The 15327-nt window shown below is 40.0% G+C and overlaps 1 protein-coding gene across 1 annotated transcript in view; it reads left to right on the top strand.

The window, feature by feature from the left end:
* The window catches only part of LOC117332429 (myotubularin-related protein 3-like), a 34818-nt gene extending 20234 nt beyond the window's left edge, over window positions 1–14584 (top strand). The window contains exons 5-16 of the mRNA XM_033891328.1: window positions 345–447; window positions 771–884; window positions 2493–2686; window positions 3692–3802; window positions 5695–5806; window positions 7165–7360; window positions 8022–8207; window positions 8501–8674; window positions 9339–10544; window positions 11265–11504; window positions 12498–12694; window positions 14078–14584. Of these exons, the coding sequence (XP_033747219.1) occupies window positions 345–447; window positions 771–884; window positions 2493–2686; window positions 3692–3802; window positions 5695–5806; window positions 7165–7360; window positions 8022–8207; window positions 8501–8674; window positions 9339–10544; window positions 11265–11504; window positions 12498–12694; window positions 14078–14264 (3020 nt within the window). The 3' untranslated portion in view covers window positions 14265–14584. The remainder of the gene's footprint in view (window positions 1–344; window positions 448–770; window positions 885–2492; window positions 2687–3691; window positions 3803–5694; window positions 5807–7164; window positions 7361–8021; window positions 8208–8500; window positions 8675–9338; window positions 10545–11264; window positions 11505–12497; window positions 12695–14077) is intronic.
* Window positions 14585–15327: the final 743 nt, after the last annotated feature.

Raw genomic sequence — 15327 nt, 5'->3', positions numbered from 1 at the left:
TGGTTCAGTAGTCTGGTTGGATCAATGACTACCAAATTTGTTTAAATGAAAGATGACATACTCTCAATATCACTTGGGTCAAATGCGTTAAAATCTTTTTAGATAACTTTTTCTCAATAAAGATATTGAAATGGGGCTAGTAGCATGGTAGGATGAAGGACTACGAAAGTTTATTCAAATCCATAGATGTAGCTGTAATTATTGGAATAAAGAGGTATTCTGCAAAGGCATTGAAATCAACTTCAATAGTTACAATAGTAGCAGGTGTGTGATACAGGCCCACTAGACCTCTTGTTTGATAAATATTTCATCTTATCACTCACATTTTGCTATTTTTGTTTCAGAAGAGAATTTTCACTTTTCATTTGGAAAGGAGGTGGATAGAATGAAGTTTAACTTGAAAAGTAAAACAGCATGGAGAATCACATACCTCAATGAATCTTTTGGGTAAGGCTGGTGACAGTCTTCATTTCCTTGACATGCTTTCACTGCCTTTCCTATTGGAGATCATCTATGTTACCTGCATACTTGTATATAATTGTACTGTCAACAAAAAATGTCCATCAAACAGTGAAATTCAAAAGTGTACATCCACAGCAATAGAGAAACCCTGTTGTCCATTCCCGAAGAGATTTCTTTGATGAATGAAACTCTATGTAGTGCTCTTCTTAATACTTCATTCATTGTGTTTCTTCAAGATAAAGCAAGATTTTACTTAACTTTTTACAATATTAACGTTGCGCCATCAATTTGAAATGTTTGAATTTCAGAGTGTGTCAGTCATACCCAAAGTACCACATTGTCCCGTCAGATATTACCGACGAACAATTAAAGAAGGTGGCAAGTTTCCGAGCTCTGGCCCGCTTCCCTAGTGTGGTGTGGAGGTGAGTGTTACATCTCAAACTGCATACAACTGGTTCATGCAATACCAATTCTTACCAGTTCATACCAGACTGGTTCATGCCATACTGGTTCATACCAGACTGGCTCATGCCATACTGGTTCATACCAGACTGGCTCATGCCATACTGGTTCATACCATACTGGTTCATACCAGACTGGTTCATGCCATACTGGTTCATACCAGACTGGTTCATGCCATACCGGTTCATACCAGACTGGTTCATGCCATACTGGCTCATGCCATACCGGTTCATGCCATACTGGTTCATGCCAGACTGGCTCATGCCATACCGGTTCATACCATACCGGTTCATACCAGACTGGTTCATGCCATACTGGTTCATACCAGACTGGTTCATACCATACCGGTTCATACCAGACTGGCTCATGCCATACTGGTTCATACCAGACTGGTTCATGCCATACTGGTTCATACCATACTGGTTCATACCAGACTGGTTCATGCCATACTGGTTCATACCAGACTGGTTCATGCCATACCGGTTCATGCCATACTGGTTCATGCCATACTGGTTCATGCCATACTGGCTCATGCCATACCGGTTCATGCCATACTGGTTCATGCCAGACTGGCTCATGCCATACCAGTTCATACCATACCGGTTCATACCAGACTGGTTCATGCCATACTGGTTCATACCAGACTGGTTCATACCATACCGGTTCATACCAGACTGGCTCATGCCATACCGGTTCATGCCATACTGGTTCATGCCAGACTGGCTCATGCCATACTGGTTCATGCCATACTGGTTCATACCATACCGGTTCATACCAGACTGGCTCATGCCATACTGGTTCATGCCATACTGGTTCATACCATACCGGTTCATACCAGACTGGTTCATACCAGACTGGTTCATGCCATACTGGTTCATACCAGACTGGTTCATACCAGACTGGTTCATGCCATACTGGTTCATACCAGACTGGCTCATGCCATACCGGTTCATACCATACTGGCTCATGCCATACCGGTTCATGCCATACCGGTTCATACCAGACTGGCTCATGCCATACCGGTTCATACCATACTGGTTCATACCAGACTGGCTATGCCATACCGGTTTATACCAGACTGGCTCATGCCATACTGGTTCATGCCATACTGGTTCATACCAGACTGGTTCATACCAGACTGGTTCATGCAATACCGATTCATACCAGACTGGCTCATGCCATACTGGTTCATACCAGACTGGCTCATGCCATACCGGTTCATACCAGACTGGTTCATGCCATACTGGTTCATACCAGACTGGTTCATGCCATACTGGTTCATGCCATACCGGTTCATACCAGACTGGCTCATGCCATACCGGTTCATACCATACTGGCTCATGCCATACCGGTTCATGCCATACCGGTTCATACCAGACTGGCTCATGCCATACCGGTTCATACCATACTGGCTCATACCAGACTGGTTCATGCCATACCGGTTCATACCATACCATATTATACCATGCAGGTTTAAACAGTGGTGAAAATGTAATTTAATGTAAAAAGTTGATTCACCTTGGAAAGAATCAAAATCATGAGTTTTACACTACTTTCAAACATTTCAGGGACCAGCGTAATGGGGCTGTGTTGGTGCGATGCAGCCAGCCAGAGGTTGGATGGCTGGGCTGGCGGAATCCTGAAGATGAGGCCCTTCTACGATCCATCCCTCTCGCATGCGCCCATAACCCTGGCACATACCAGCATAGTCAAGCTATCTTGGATGACTCCAGCACATCTGAAAGTGGGTCACAAAATGGAGGTAAAATTCTTTTGAAAATGATTCTGTAGTTCCTTATAAGAATGCCATTTCTCTTGTTACATATCAGATTGACAGGGACTCTCAAGGAATTACCCGGTCCAGATATTTGCTTGGTTTTATTGCCCTGTGAACAGCCATGGTCATTTTGAGGCAGACTCCTTGTAGAAGTTGATAACTACCTCACTGAACAACATATGGGTGGCCCATCGCATGGCATCCAGAGTAATTAGGGTAAAGTGTCTTTCCGAAGAGCACAACCACCACAGCACAACCACCACAGCACAGACCAGCCCGTTTCTCAGCTCCCGAGAAACACAAACCGACATGGCTAGGGAGCCTCAAACCACACACCTCGGACCTTCACCTGAGGTTACGTGGCCGTTGCTCTAACAGACTGAGCTATCGTGACCCCATGCCTGGATACTAGCACACCCATATCTTCTGTCGTTCAATATATATGTTTATGCTACCTCATTCTCCTGTAATAAGCCCTGTCACCATATTTTGTATTATATTTGTTTTTATCCACCTCGGTTTATTCCCTGATCAACTATGGTAACCTCAACGCATTATAAAATATGTCAAGTTTCTCTGCCAACAGAGCTTTTTCTGAGGGCTTTTTGGGGCCATAATGAATAGGCCTCATTCCCAATTGAAATTATTTCATATTTAAGCCAAATTCACAAAATTTGTGATTTATTCTTGCAAAAATCTTTCCTAAATCAATAATTTTCTTCCCAAAATGAGACAAAAAGGCCCCATCCAAACCAGTGAGGAAAAGCCCTGGCAAATTCCTGCTACTTTAATATTTCTTTCAAATCTCGCAGCCTATCATTAATACAGTTTTTGCAAAATAATCGTTTTCTGAACTTTTACTGTAAATTCTTGCTTCTGCTTCTGGCACATTTCCAAATAGTCAGGAAATTCTTGAACCCATCTTACAGATTGAGACTTAGCACAAATTAAAATACAGACATAAGGAAATAATTATATGTCTTTTTACAGATTCTGGAGATGAAAGTCTGGGAGAAGACAAGAGAATGCTGGTGATCGACTGTCGCTCTTACAGTGCTGCATTTGCCAACCGGGCTAAGGGTGGAGGTCTCGAGTGTCCAGGTAAGTCATGTGACTAGTAGACTGATGATAAAATCCCCCACCAACCTCATCCCAAGTGTAAGAGGCTGAATTGTTAGCTCACCTGCCCGAAGGGCAAGTGAGCTTATGCCGTGGCGCGGCGTCCGTCGTCCGTCCGTCGTCCGTCCGGCGTCAACTTTCCATTCAAGCAACTTCTTCTCAATAACCAAAAGGCCTAGAGACCTAATATTGGGCCTGTAGCATGCTGGGGTGAAGGGCTACCAAGTTTGTTCAAATGAATGACCTTGACCTTCATTCAAGGTCACAGGAGTCAAAAAGGCTAAAATCTTCAAACGACTTCTTCTCAACAACCAACAGTCCCAGGGAGTTGATATTGGGTCTGTAGCATGCTGGGGTAAAGGGCTACCAAGTTTGTTCAAATGAATGACCTTGACTTTCATTCAAGGTCACAGGAGTCAAAAAGGCTAAAAAAAAATTAGACGACTTCTTCTAAATAGCCAAAAGACCCAGGGACTTGATATTGGGTGTGTAGCATGCTGGGGTGAAGGGCTACCAAGTTTGTTCAAATGAATGACCTTGACCTTCATTCAAGGTCACAGGAGTCAAAAAGGCTAAAATCTTTAAACGACTTCTTCTCAATAACCAAGAGTCCCAGGGACTTGATATTGGGTCTGTAGCATGCTGGGGTGAAGGGCTACCAAGTTTGTTCAAATGAATGACCTTGACTTTCATTCAAGGTCACAGGAGTCAAAAAGGCTAAAATCTTTAAACGACTTCTTCTCAATAACCAAGAGTCCCAGGGAGTTGATATTGGGTCTGTAGCATGCTGGGGTGAAGGGCTACCAAGTTTGTTCAAATGAATGACCTTGACCGTCATTCAAGGTCACAGGAGTCAAAAAGGCTAAAATGTTTAAACGACTTCTTCTCAATAACCAAGAGTCCCAGGGAGTTGATATTGGGTCTGTAGCATGCTGGGGTGAAGGGCTACCAAGTTTGTTCAAATGAATGACCTTGACTTTCATTCAAGGTCACAGGAGTCAAAAAGGCTAAAATCTTTAAACGACTTCTTCTCAATAACCAAGAGTCCCAGAGATCTAATATTTGGCCTGTAGCATGCTGGGGTGAAGGGCTACCAAGTTTGTTCAAATGAATGACCTTGACCTTCATTCAAGGTCACAGGAGTCAAAAAGGCTAAAAAAAAATTAGACGACTTCTTCTAAATAGCCAAAAGACCCAGGGACTTGATATTGGGTGTGTAGCATGCTGGGGTGAAGGGCTACCAAGTTTGTTCAAATGAATGACCTTGACCTTCATTCAAGGTCACAGGAGTCAAAAAGGCTAAAATCTTTAAACGACTTCTTCTCAATAACCAAGAGTCCCAGGGACTTGATATTGGGTCTGTAGCATGCTGGGGTGAAGGGCTACCAAGTTTGTTCAAATGAATGACCTTGACCTTCATTCAAGGTCACGTCGATCAAGTATGCTTAAATCTTTAAATGACTTTTAGTGAAAAGCCAAAGTGCAGAGAGACATTATATTGGTCCTGTAGTATGCTTTCAAATAACTGCAGGATCCATATATGAAAAGATCACTGCATTGCAGGTGAGCGATTTGGGCCCATTGGGCCCTTGTTTCACAGTTAGATTATTGGGCACTATGAAAAATGGAAAAGTGTAAATAAAAACTGGCTGTGTAGAGAAACAACCAGAATTGTGGTTTCTTGTTGAAATAGACACAACTGTACAAAATTATTTAATTGAGACATCAGAAGAAATGTTTAACCCTTTCAACCCTAAGAAACCTAAGTGGACTCTGCCATGCATTCATCATTTGAAGTCCAATATGTTCAGTAGGGGGGTTTTGAAGAAACAATAGACATGGTCTTTTATATGTTTTATCTCTTTGACTTACAGAATACTACCCGAACTGTGAGATCCAGTTCATGAACCTGGCAAACATCCACTCCATCAGAAAGAGCTTCATTGCACTCCGCACCCTCTGTAGCAGTGGCCCAGACCAGGTCAAGTAAGTGTCAGAGTTCATAGTTCGAAAGTCAAAGGTCGAGGGTCAAAGCTAGTTATGCAGAGGTCAAATTAGGTGATTTTTGATTGTCCAGGCGAAATTTTTATGTAACGGATCAGTGATACTTCAGATTACTGAAATTGGGATCGGAGTCCGAGTTACTTAAAAAGGGTCAAAATAGTGTATGATTCTGGGTGGTGGTGTTATGATTAATCGAGTTGTTTGAGGCGTTTGACTAATCAATCAAGTAAGAAATCTGTAATCGAGTTTCATCAGAAATGCCCGAGATTGTGATCAATGAAAAAAATATTAACTGATTGGTAGTACGTGCCAGAAAAACTTTTTTCTTACCCTAGACAGGGATATCCACAATTTTACCGGTGCAAGATTTCTTATCTCACCCTTGGTCTGAGATAAGCTACAACAATTGTATTTTGTCACATCAACAATGCCATGACGTCACAGCGACAATACAATGACATAATGTCGACAATTCAGTCACGTCACGTCAAAATTTTCTTGCATTGATGTCCATATTAGATAACGTAAGAATCTTACCCTTGGGTTGAGATTCCCCTGTCTCACCCCCAAGGGAGTGAAAGATTCTATTAGTCGCATTGATCGCTGGAGTGAGATTGTCACTTATGTCATATGAAATACAAGCACCTAGATGGCTGAAACAGCTCCGTAAGCAAGAGGAAGGAATGTAAAAAACGTTTTAGTACCAAAGAAAGATAATTATATACAGACACCATTTAGTTGATTTGCTGGGAACCGCAGATGATACATACGTATAATTGAAAATAAATTGATTTTAATCGATCAATGATTGGACAGACAAAACCGATGATCAATCAGGATATTTCAGCTAATTCCCTTCTCTAATTAATTCTGTGCTAATTTCACCAAAATAAAAATTAAGAAGAATACATGTCACAGAATTCAGTGGAAGTACTCAGTAGAAGAATGTAATGCAGTGTTCACCGCACAATGATGGGCAGCAGGTTAAAATTACCATTTTAACTCAGTTGCCTAATTAACTTGCCTCATACCGTAAAATAGAAACTGGGGAAGACCTTGTTTTTTGTTGGGTTTTTTTAAACTCTTATATTATACATTCGAGAAATTGAGATAAAAAAACTTGACACATATTCACTGCTATTGCTTGATAAACTCAGATATATAATAAAACAATTGACTGGATGTTAGTTAACAGATTTCTAGGGTTGATAAATCCTGGGGTTAACCTCATCTGAAGTCAACTATTGTAGATGGTCTCTGTATACAGGGTTGTAAATTTAGCTAAAATATATTGATTGTATGATGTTATTGGATGTTGATAAACCTGACTGTCGTTGTAGCTGGTTGTCTGGACTGGAGAACGCCAAATGGCTTCAACACACCTCCAGTCTGATGAAGACTGCCAACCTAGCGGTCAACTCCATCGACAAGGAGGGGCGACCAGTCCTTGTCCACTGTTCGGACGGCTGGGACCGCACCCCACAGATAATCTCACTTGCAACACTTCAGCTTGACCCATACTATAGAACCATTGAGGTAAGAAATAGCTTGACCCGTACTATAGAACCATTGAGGTAAGAAATAGCTTGACCCGTACGATAGAACCATTGAGGTAAGAAATAGCTTGACCCGTACTATAGAACCATTGAGGTAAGAAATAGCTTGACCCGTACTATAGAACCATTGAGGTAAGAAATAGCTTGACCCGTACTATAGAACCATTGAGGTAAGAAATAGCTTGACCCGTACTATAGAACCATTGAGGTAAGAAATAGCTTGACCCGTACTATAGAACCATTGAGGTAAGAAATAGCTTGACCCGTACTATAGAACCATTGAGGTAAGAAATATCATCTTTATTTCCCGGTGAATTGACCTTTATAATGCTGACAAAAAAGAATGAGAGTCAAGTGGTGTTACCCTTTGTTCATCTGTTTGTCCATCTGTCAGTCCACAACTCTGGTTCAAAAATTTTTACACAGACATTCATCAAAAAGATGTTCTTACCTTGCATCAGAGTTCTTCGGAAAATTGAATAAATTTTAATGTGTTATGTTTTGAAATCTGCATCAATTATGCAAATTTTTTTCCATTTCTGCCAAAGCAGGAGCGCGGGCAAAAATATTACTGTAATAATTGGTGATAACTGATGAGCTCAGCCTTTTAAGTATGGCCTCCTCACTACTTCACATTACAGGGATTCTCGGTGCTGATTGAGCGTGAGTGGTTGGACTTTGGTCACAAGTTCGCTGATCGCTGTGGTAATGGTATAAATATTGACGACACTAACGAGCGGTGCCCTGTGTTCCTTCAGTGGATCGACTGCGTCTATCAACTGTACTCGCAGTTTCCGACCGCTTTCCAGTTCAACGAGGCCTACTTGGTGAGTGAACCTTGCGTGATAAATTGTTTAAGAAACGGCACTAAAAAGTATTTTAATTTTTATTGCGGAAATATATATAGTCCAGAAATAAACTATAGCAGAACTTCATTCTATTCGCTTTTATTTTTGGTTTTTCCAACTCTACATAGATGTGAAAATGGGTACCAGAAGGTGTAGGGAAGTATAGCTTTGATTCCAAACATTCAGAAATTTTCTGGATTTTAAAATTAAATAAACTTACGATTCAAAATTGTCGCCATTAAATGATTTAATGTAATTTGATTGTTTTCCAGGTTAAATTGGTGCAACACACGTACTCGTGTCTCTTTGGTACATTCCTTTGTAACACGACACAGGAGCGACAGAAAGAGGAACTGGACAAACGCACAGCGTCCGTGTGGTCGCTCCTCAATCTCAAGAACAAGCGATTCCTCAATCACCTGTACTGCCCCACTATAGAGCAACAGGTAAATAGTAGCGATGGATCGATGATCGAAAATAATAGAAAATCAGTAAAAAAAAAAAAAAAAGCTATCATTAATGATTTTGAAAAAGGCAATTAATCGAAAAATTTCTGGAATTGTTTGTAAATCTTTGTCTTCACATATCATTGTAATATTACGAAGAAGTGGTTGATCTTAAATTTTAGTGATTATATTAAGAGCCGTTTAATGCATTGTTTGTGACATTTCTGTGCTAATTACTTGAGATGTACATAAATTTTCTACAAAAGGACATTTCTGTGCTAATTACTTGAGATGTACATAAATTTTCTACAAAAGGACATTTCTGTGCTAATTACTTGAGATGTACATAAATTTTCTACAAAAGGACATTTCTGTGCTAAATTTAGAAACCAATTGTATTTGATAATCAATCAATTTTGAGTTTCCAATTATCGGTTACCTTTAGTTAATATTCAAAACATCTGGAAGTTTTTTGACACAATTTACTTTAGAATGATGAAGTTTTTTGACACAATTGATTTTTGGATAATGAGATTTGACTGTATACAAATTGAATTAACTCCCAAAAAACATTGACAAGTATTTTCTATATGAAATCATCTTTTACAACTAAATCTGAAGAATTTGACAAGACATTACTCAATTCAATGTTAATTTGCTGCAGGTACTCTATCCCTCGTGCCACATCAGAAGTATAAAACTTTGGAGAGCTGTCTTCTTGTCAAACAACTCCTCTTCCATGGGGCCAGAAGAAGGAGCTCTTGACAAACCGTCTCTCGTCTCCGAACCAGAGCGTTCCAACTTGCAGAAGACAAGATCTTGTGAGAATTTAGCTGCAAACCATGATCAGGTGGTGACAGTTCTCGCTAGTCCCAGTCGAAGAAAAAGTGATCCCAACATCACGTTGGACTTTGCCGATCAGGCACTCCACTTCGCGGGCAAAGATACAGAGCAAAATTCAAATGGTACCAGCATTCCAAATTCTATTAATAAATCGGAGGTTGCTCCTGATGCCCTGAACGGCGAGATAAGTTTAGTGGTGAACGGACAGGATCATGAATATCGTGACAAAAGTGATGGCGACAGTAGCCATAGAAAAAACGAGATCAGTGAAATTCAAATGAACGGAGAAAGTGACTCTACCGAGGACAGTAACAAAGCGGAACTCCAAAATGTTGACAGTGGTGTGGAGGAAGAAGGGGACGACAAAGGGGAACAACTCCCATTGATTAACGGACCGGAAGAAAAGGGGCTACAACCCTTGACAAATGGATATATGGACAATGAGTCGACAATGGTAAACGGTGAAAATGTGATATGTAATGGACATAGCAATGGAATTGAGACTGAAGATAAAACTTGTCAGACGGTGAAAGTTGACAGTGTGGAAAGAAACGATAGATCAGGGTCGGGCGAACTTGTTATAGAAAGCTCCACAGACACCCTGTGTGAGGAGGAATGCGAACACTGCCGAGGTAGTACGTCACGGTGCGCTGACCGACCTCACGGCCGAGTGACGTCATGTAGCCAAGAAAACTTACACTGTGATAGTGATTGTAGGAATAATAAAACTGTGACCAAAATAAAGTCGCTGGAGAGCTGTTCCAGTATCAGTACGAGTACCAGTGACATAAGTAACTCCCATGTCCACGTGGACTGCGTGCGGCAGGCGGCCAACCTTCTGCAACTGCAGCAGTGTCTATTATCACAGCCGCCGGCGCTGCGGCTCGATTGTGGCTCCAACGGGTGCGGTAAGCTGTCCAGTATTCCAAATGGAGGCTCTCATTCCCCTTCCACACAGTTTCCGACTCCCGTTAGCTCACAAACTCCAAACTCTACATGTCCTCCAACACCGGGTACAGATTGTAAGGTAAGGAGAATTTGTATATAATTAGTGAGGCAACCTTTGTTTGCTCGCCTGGCACTTTGGGCCACGCTAGCTATGTCATGGTGCAGTGTCCGCCGTCTGGTGTCTATCCGCATCAACTTTTCCATATAAACAACTTCTTCTTACTAACCAGAGTCTCAAAGAGTCATGAGCATGATATTTGGATGACAGGTTCCCTAGGTGAGGCCTTAAGCTTATAGCTACAAAGATTGCAAGAAGAAAGGTCACACAGGGGTCAAATATCATAAAATCTTTTTAACAACTTCTTTTCACTAACTAAGACTCCAGAGTCATGATATTTGGCTGATAGGTTCCTTGGATGAGGCCTGACAAAGTTTACGAAAAGAAATGACCTTGACCTATATTCAAGGTTACAGGGGTCAAATTGCTTCAAAGATTCATTAAACATTCTCCAATTATGATCTCTTCCAATTCCCAACACTACCTGGCGAGCGATGCAGGCCCATTGGACCTCTTGTTATAAATTATATTTCTTCTGAAAAAAAAGTTCAATAACTTTTAAAAGCTTTATATAAACAGCTCAGATTTAATAACCTTCATTATATTTGTAATGAAATGTCATAGAACAGTACATGTGCAAAATAATTATTTTAACTATATGAAATTTGTCACTTTTTAATGCTTTTAAACAAAGTTTAACATAAAATTCTAATCATTTTCCTTTTTTTTTTTTCGGTTTAGTCAACCGAGGTACCATTACAACGCCATCTTAGCGGGATCGGTCGACATCTGGACATAGACGGCCTGACAATTTTTCATGAACCTGTTCAACAGAGGATGCGCCAGATAGAGACTGATTATGAGCGCCAAATCCAGGCTTTAAAGTCACACCTGGCTAACGCCCAGGCTCTACTGTTACAGCATGCGTCAGCCTGTAGCGGGGCAGGACGGTGTGCTCTCGACCTAGCCAAAGACGACATGGTAAATACTAAGTATTTTCCTACAACATGTCGATTGTTTAGAGGAACAAGGACATATATATCTCCAACATGGAGTTCCTAGACGTAAAGGGCCATATACGTATCTCAAATTTATCCATTTTTAGATTTTGATAAATTACAATTATGAATGAAACACAGTTTCAAGAATTTTAAGGACGTCATACTGACTTGAACAAAACAATATGACCCTTGATGAAGGTCATATGAATATAAGACCCCTGATACAATTTTAACAGATCATGCACTAATATACCAGGGTGTCTCAAGAAGGATTCTATAAATATCGCCTGTACCAGTTATTGCAATGTGAACATGGAAAATAATGTATCGCGGTACAATTTAAAAATACACGTATTTTAATTAATTTGTTGGGTCTTCAAATCCATATGAAAACTTCGTAATGGACACATTTCTTTTCCCGTCGTGCCAAACAATCATTTCAAATACGGAAACACGAAGCTAAAACACCGGGAAATTTTTACCAATATTTCCTCCGTATTTTTCTAATAGGGAAGCAATAGCTATTTTCTTCCAAAATATGTAAATGGTATCTTAAATTAAGTTTTTTATCTTTGTTAGTTGTTTAATAAGAATTTCATTTTGATATTTACATAATATATGAAAAAAACGAAACTGGGAGCTTGATTCTAATATTTGTAAGCAGGTGATTCGTCTTTTGTTTCTGCCGCAGAAATGGTGAGTAGGATGGCAGCAATATGTAGCAATATGATTTTCATAGGCAATACAGATACCATTCCTAAATGGGGCCGTGGTGGCCGAGTGGTTAAGGTGTCCCGAAACTTTATCACTAGCCCTCCACCTCTCGGTTGCGAGTTTGAAACCTACGTAAGGGCAGTTGCCAGGTACTGACCATAGGCTGGTGGTTTTTCTCTGGGTATTCCGGCTTTCCTCCACCTCCAAAACCCTAAATGTTTTTTCAGACAGTAAAAGTGAAATGGCTTTTATTTTACAGCTGTTGTTACCAGAGGCAACAGGATACGGTGACTTCCAATCCCTAGGTGGCTGTAGTAACGCTGCATCTGATGTCAGTTGGGAACAAATTGACGATACAGAATCAAAGTTGGTAAAGTGGGTGCCGGACCATGCAGTTACTCACTGTGGAAACTGTGATCTTAGCTTTGGCATGATTAACAGGAAACATCACTGCAGGTAAACTCTAGTCCCCATTAATCCTACAGGTAAACTTTCGTCCCAGTAATCCTACAGGTAAACTAGTCCCCATTAATCCTACAGGTAAACTAGTCCCCATTAATCCTACAGGTAAACTAGTCCCCATTAATCCTACAGGTAAACTTAGTCCCCAGTAATCCTTTGGGTAAACTATAGTCCCCAGTAATCCTTTGGGTAAACTTTAGTCCCCAGTAATCCTACAGGTAAACTTTAGTCCCCAGTAATCCTACAGGTAAACTATAGTCCCCAGTAATCCTACAGGTAAACTCTAGTCCCCATTAATCCTACAGGTAAACTTTCGTCCCAGTAATCCTACAGGTAAACTAGTCCCCATTAATCCTACAGGTAAACTATAGTCCCCAGTAATCCTTTGGGTAAACTAGTCCCCAGTAATCCTTTGGGTAAACTTTAGTCCCCAGTAATCCTTTGGGTAAACTTTAGTCCCCAGTAATCCTACAGGTAAACTATAGTCCCCAGTAATCCTACAGGTAAACTATAGTCCCCAGTAATCCTACAGGTAAACTTTAGTCCCCAGTAATCCTACAGGTAAACTTTAGTCCCCATTAATCCTACAGGTAAACTTTAGTCCCCTGTAATCCTACAGTAAACTTTAGTCCCCTGTAATGATATTACAATATCATGTAACCATTGACTATATGGTGCTGCAGTTATGATCATGTTAAAGGTCATAAGGAGTTTCTATAAATAACACCAGGGTTATGAGTTGTTATATATGCATTGAACATTTTCATGCCCCCGCCATGAAATGGGGAGGCATAAAGTGTTACCCAAGAGGGGCTGCAGATGCTGAGTGGTTAAGGTGTCCCGACACTTTAACACTAGCCCTCCACCTCTGGGTTGCGAGTTCAAAACTTACGTGGGGCAGTTGCCAGGTACTGACCGTAGGCCGGTGGTTCTTCTCCGGGTACTCCGGCTTTCCTCCACCTCCAAAGCCTGGCACGTCCTTAAATGACCCTGGCTGTTAATAGGACGTTAAGCAAAACAAACCAAACCAAAGTTACCCAAGTCAGTCCTGTCCCGTCCTGATGCAATGTAACTAGCTAATCTTGGGAACTGCTGAGGTTTCGGGGTGTCAAGTGGCAGCAGGAGGCATTTATGTGTTTAATACAGACATTTTCTAGTTTATCATCTCTTATCAAAGATGTTCACCACTGTCTACTTATTGGTTTAAAGTTACATATTTTTCTGTTTTGATAAATTGTACTACATAGGAACATTACATTAAGACAAACTCTTTCTTAACGTCCATTAGCATCTCTAAACATTACGGGGGTCCCCACTTTCATCGTTGATGCACAAAATACAGAAGTACAACTATTGAGTGTTGCCTTTTACATACAGGAACTGTGGAAACATCTTCTGTCACGACTGTACAAACTACTACACATCAATCCCTCAACAAAATCTCATGTCCCCGGAGCGAGTCTGCCAGCGCTGTTACAAGGTTCTGCGTTATCAAGGTGGGAGGAGCTCACTGGAAAATGGAGTCATCGATGAACGACCAATGGCGGCAGCCGCCTCAAATTAACGTACAAAATATCAATGGGTTAATCGGCTAACTTTTCAATGGCAGATTTAATGTCAAATCGCGGAATATCGTGCTATTTCCAGGCGTATATGTTGTTTGGTTGTTTAAGTCTTATCGCTACCGTAAAGGAGGAACATGTGGAAGCTAGAGAACTTGAATGTTAAGGATCTCGGTGTGTATATCTATTGCAGTACTAGTGATGATTGGATGTTTAACAGGTACTAGGGGGAAAAAACTAGGGACTTCAGTTTTCAACTATATCATCAGAATAGCAATTAATTTAATGTTTTTGATTTTAAATTGTAAAAATTCAGTGATCTCTTTTTAGAAAAGTTTTTTTTTTTTTTTTTTTATTATTATTGTCATATTTTTTTGTTTTAATAAATGCAAGTTAATGAAATTAAATTGGAAGACATTTAAAGTCAATTTACAACTCTTAACCAATTCATATGCATCATTCTTAAGGTGTTATCAGAAGATTAAAATAGCAGACTTGAACATTGAATATTACAGCAAATTAAAATGCAAAATATTCACAGTTGTTTTCTGTTGAATTTAGATTGAAATTTAGATTGATTAAAAAACTGACTTCTATGAAGGAAATTTTAATTAAAGTTTTAGTTCACAATTCAAAAGGAGGTCTTGCGGTCTCTGTGAATTTCATATTGAAAATTTCTTAGAATACCTATTGTAGTTTTCTATTCGTTTGAAATGTCCTTGAATGATAATAAATTAAAGTGCATATGAATTGTTTTATTGAAATAAATGATGTTTTTTGTCACTGGATACTGGGTCTACATGGAATTATCAATAAACTCGTTAGTTCTCTTCTCTTGACTTCTATCATTGTCAGATTAATAAGTACTATTATATACAATGTTATGCCACAGTTCTGGGTTATTTTTTGTTTTTTTTTCTCTCTCTCTCTCTTGCTGAACACTTTATTTGAATTTCACTGTGCTTTATTAATGCTAATGGGGAAATTGCTGGGCTTCAAAGTTCTTAATTGAAATTATTTTTTTGTTTTTGATCTGAATAAATAGTTAATTCTGCTTTTAAATTG

This window comes from Pecten maximus, chromosome 8 (assembly GCF_902652985.1).
Source record: "Pecten maximus chromosome 8, xPecMax1.1, whole genome shotgun sequence".
Lineage (NCBI taxonomy): Eukaryota > Metazoa > Mollusca > Bivalvia > Pectinida > Pectinidae > Pecten > Pecten maximus.
This window is presented reverse-complemented; position numbering and strand designations above follow the sequence as displayed.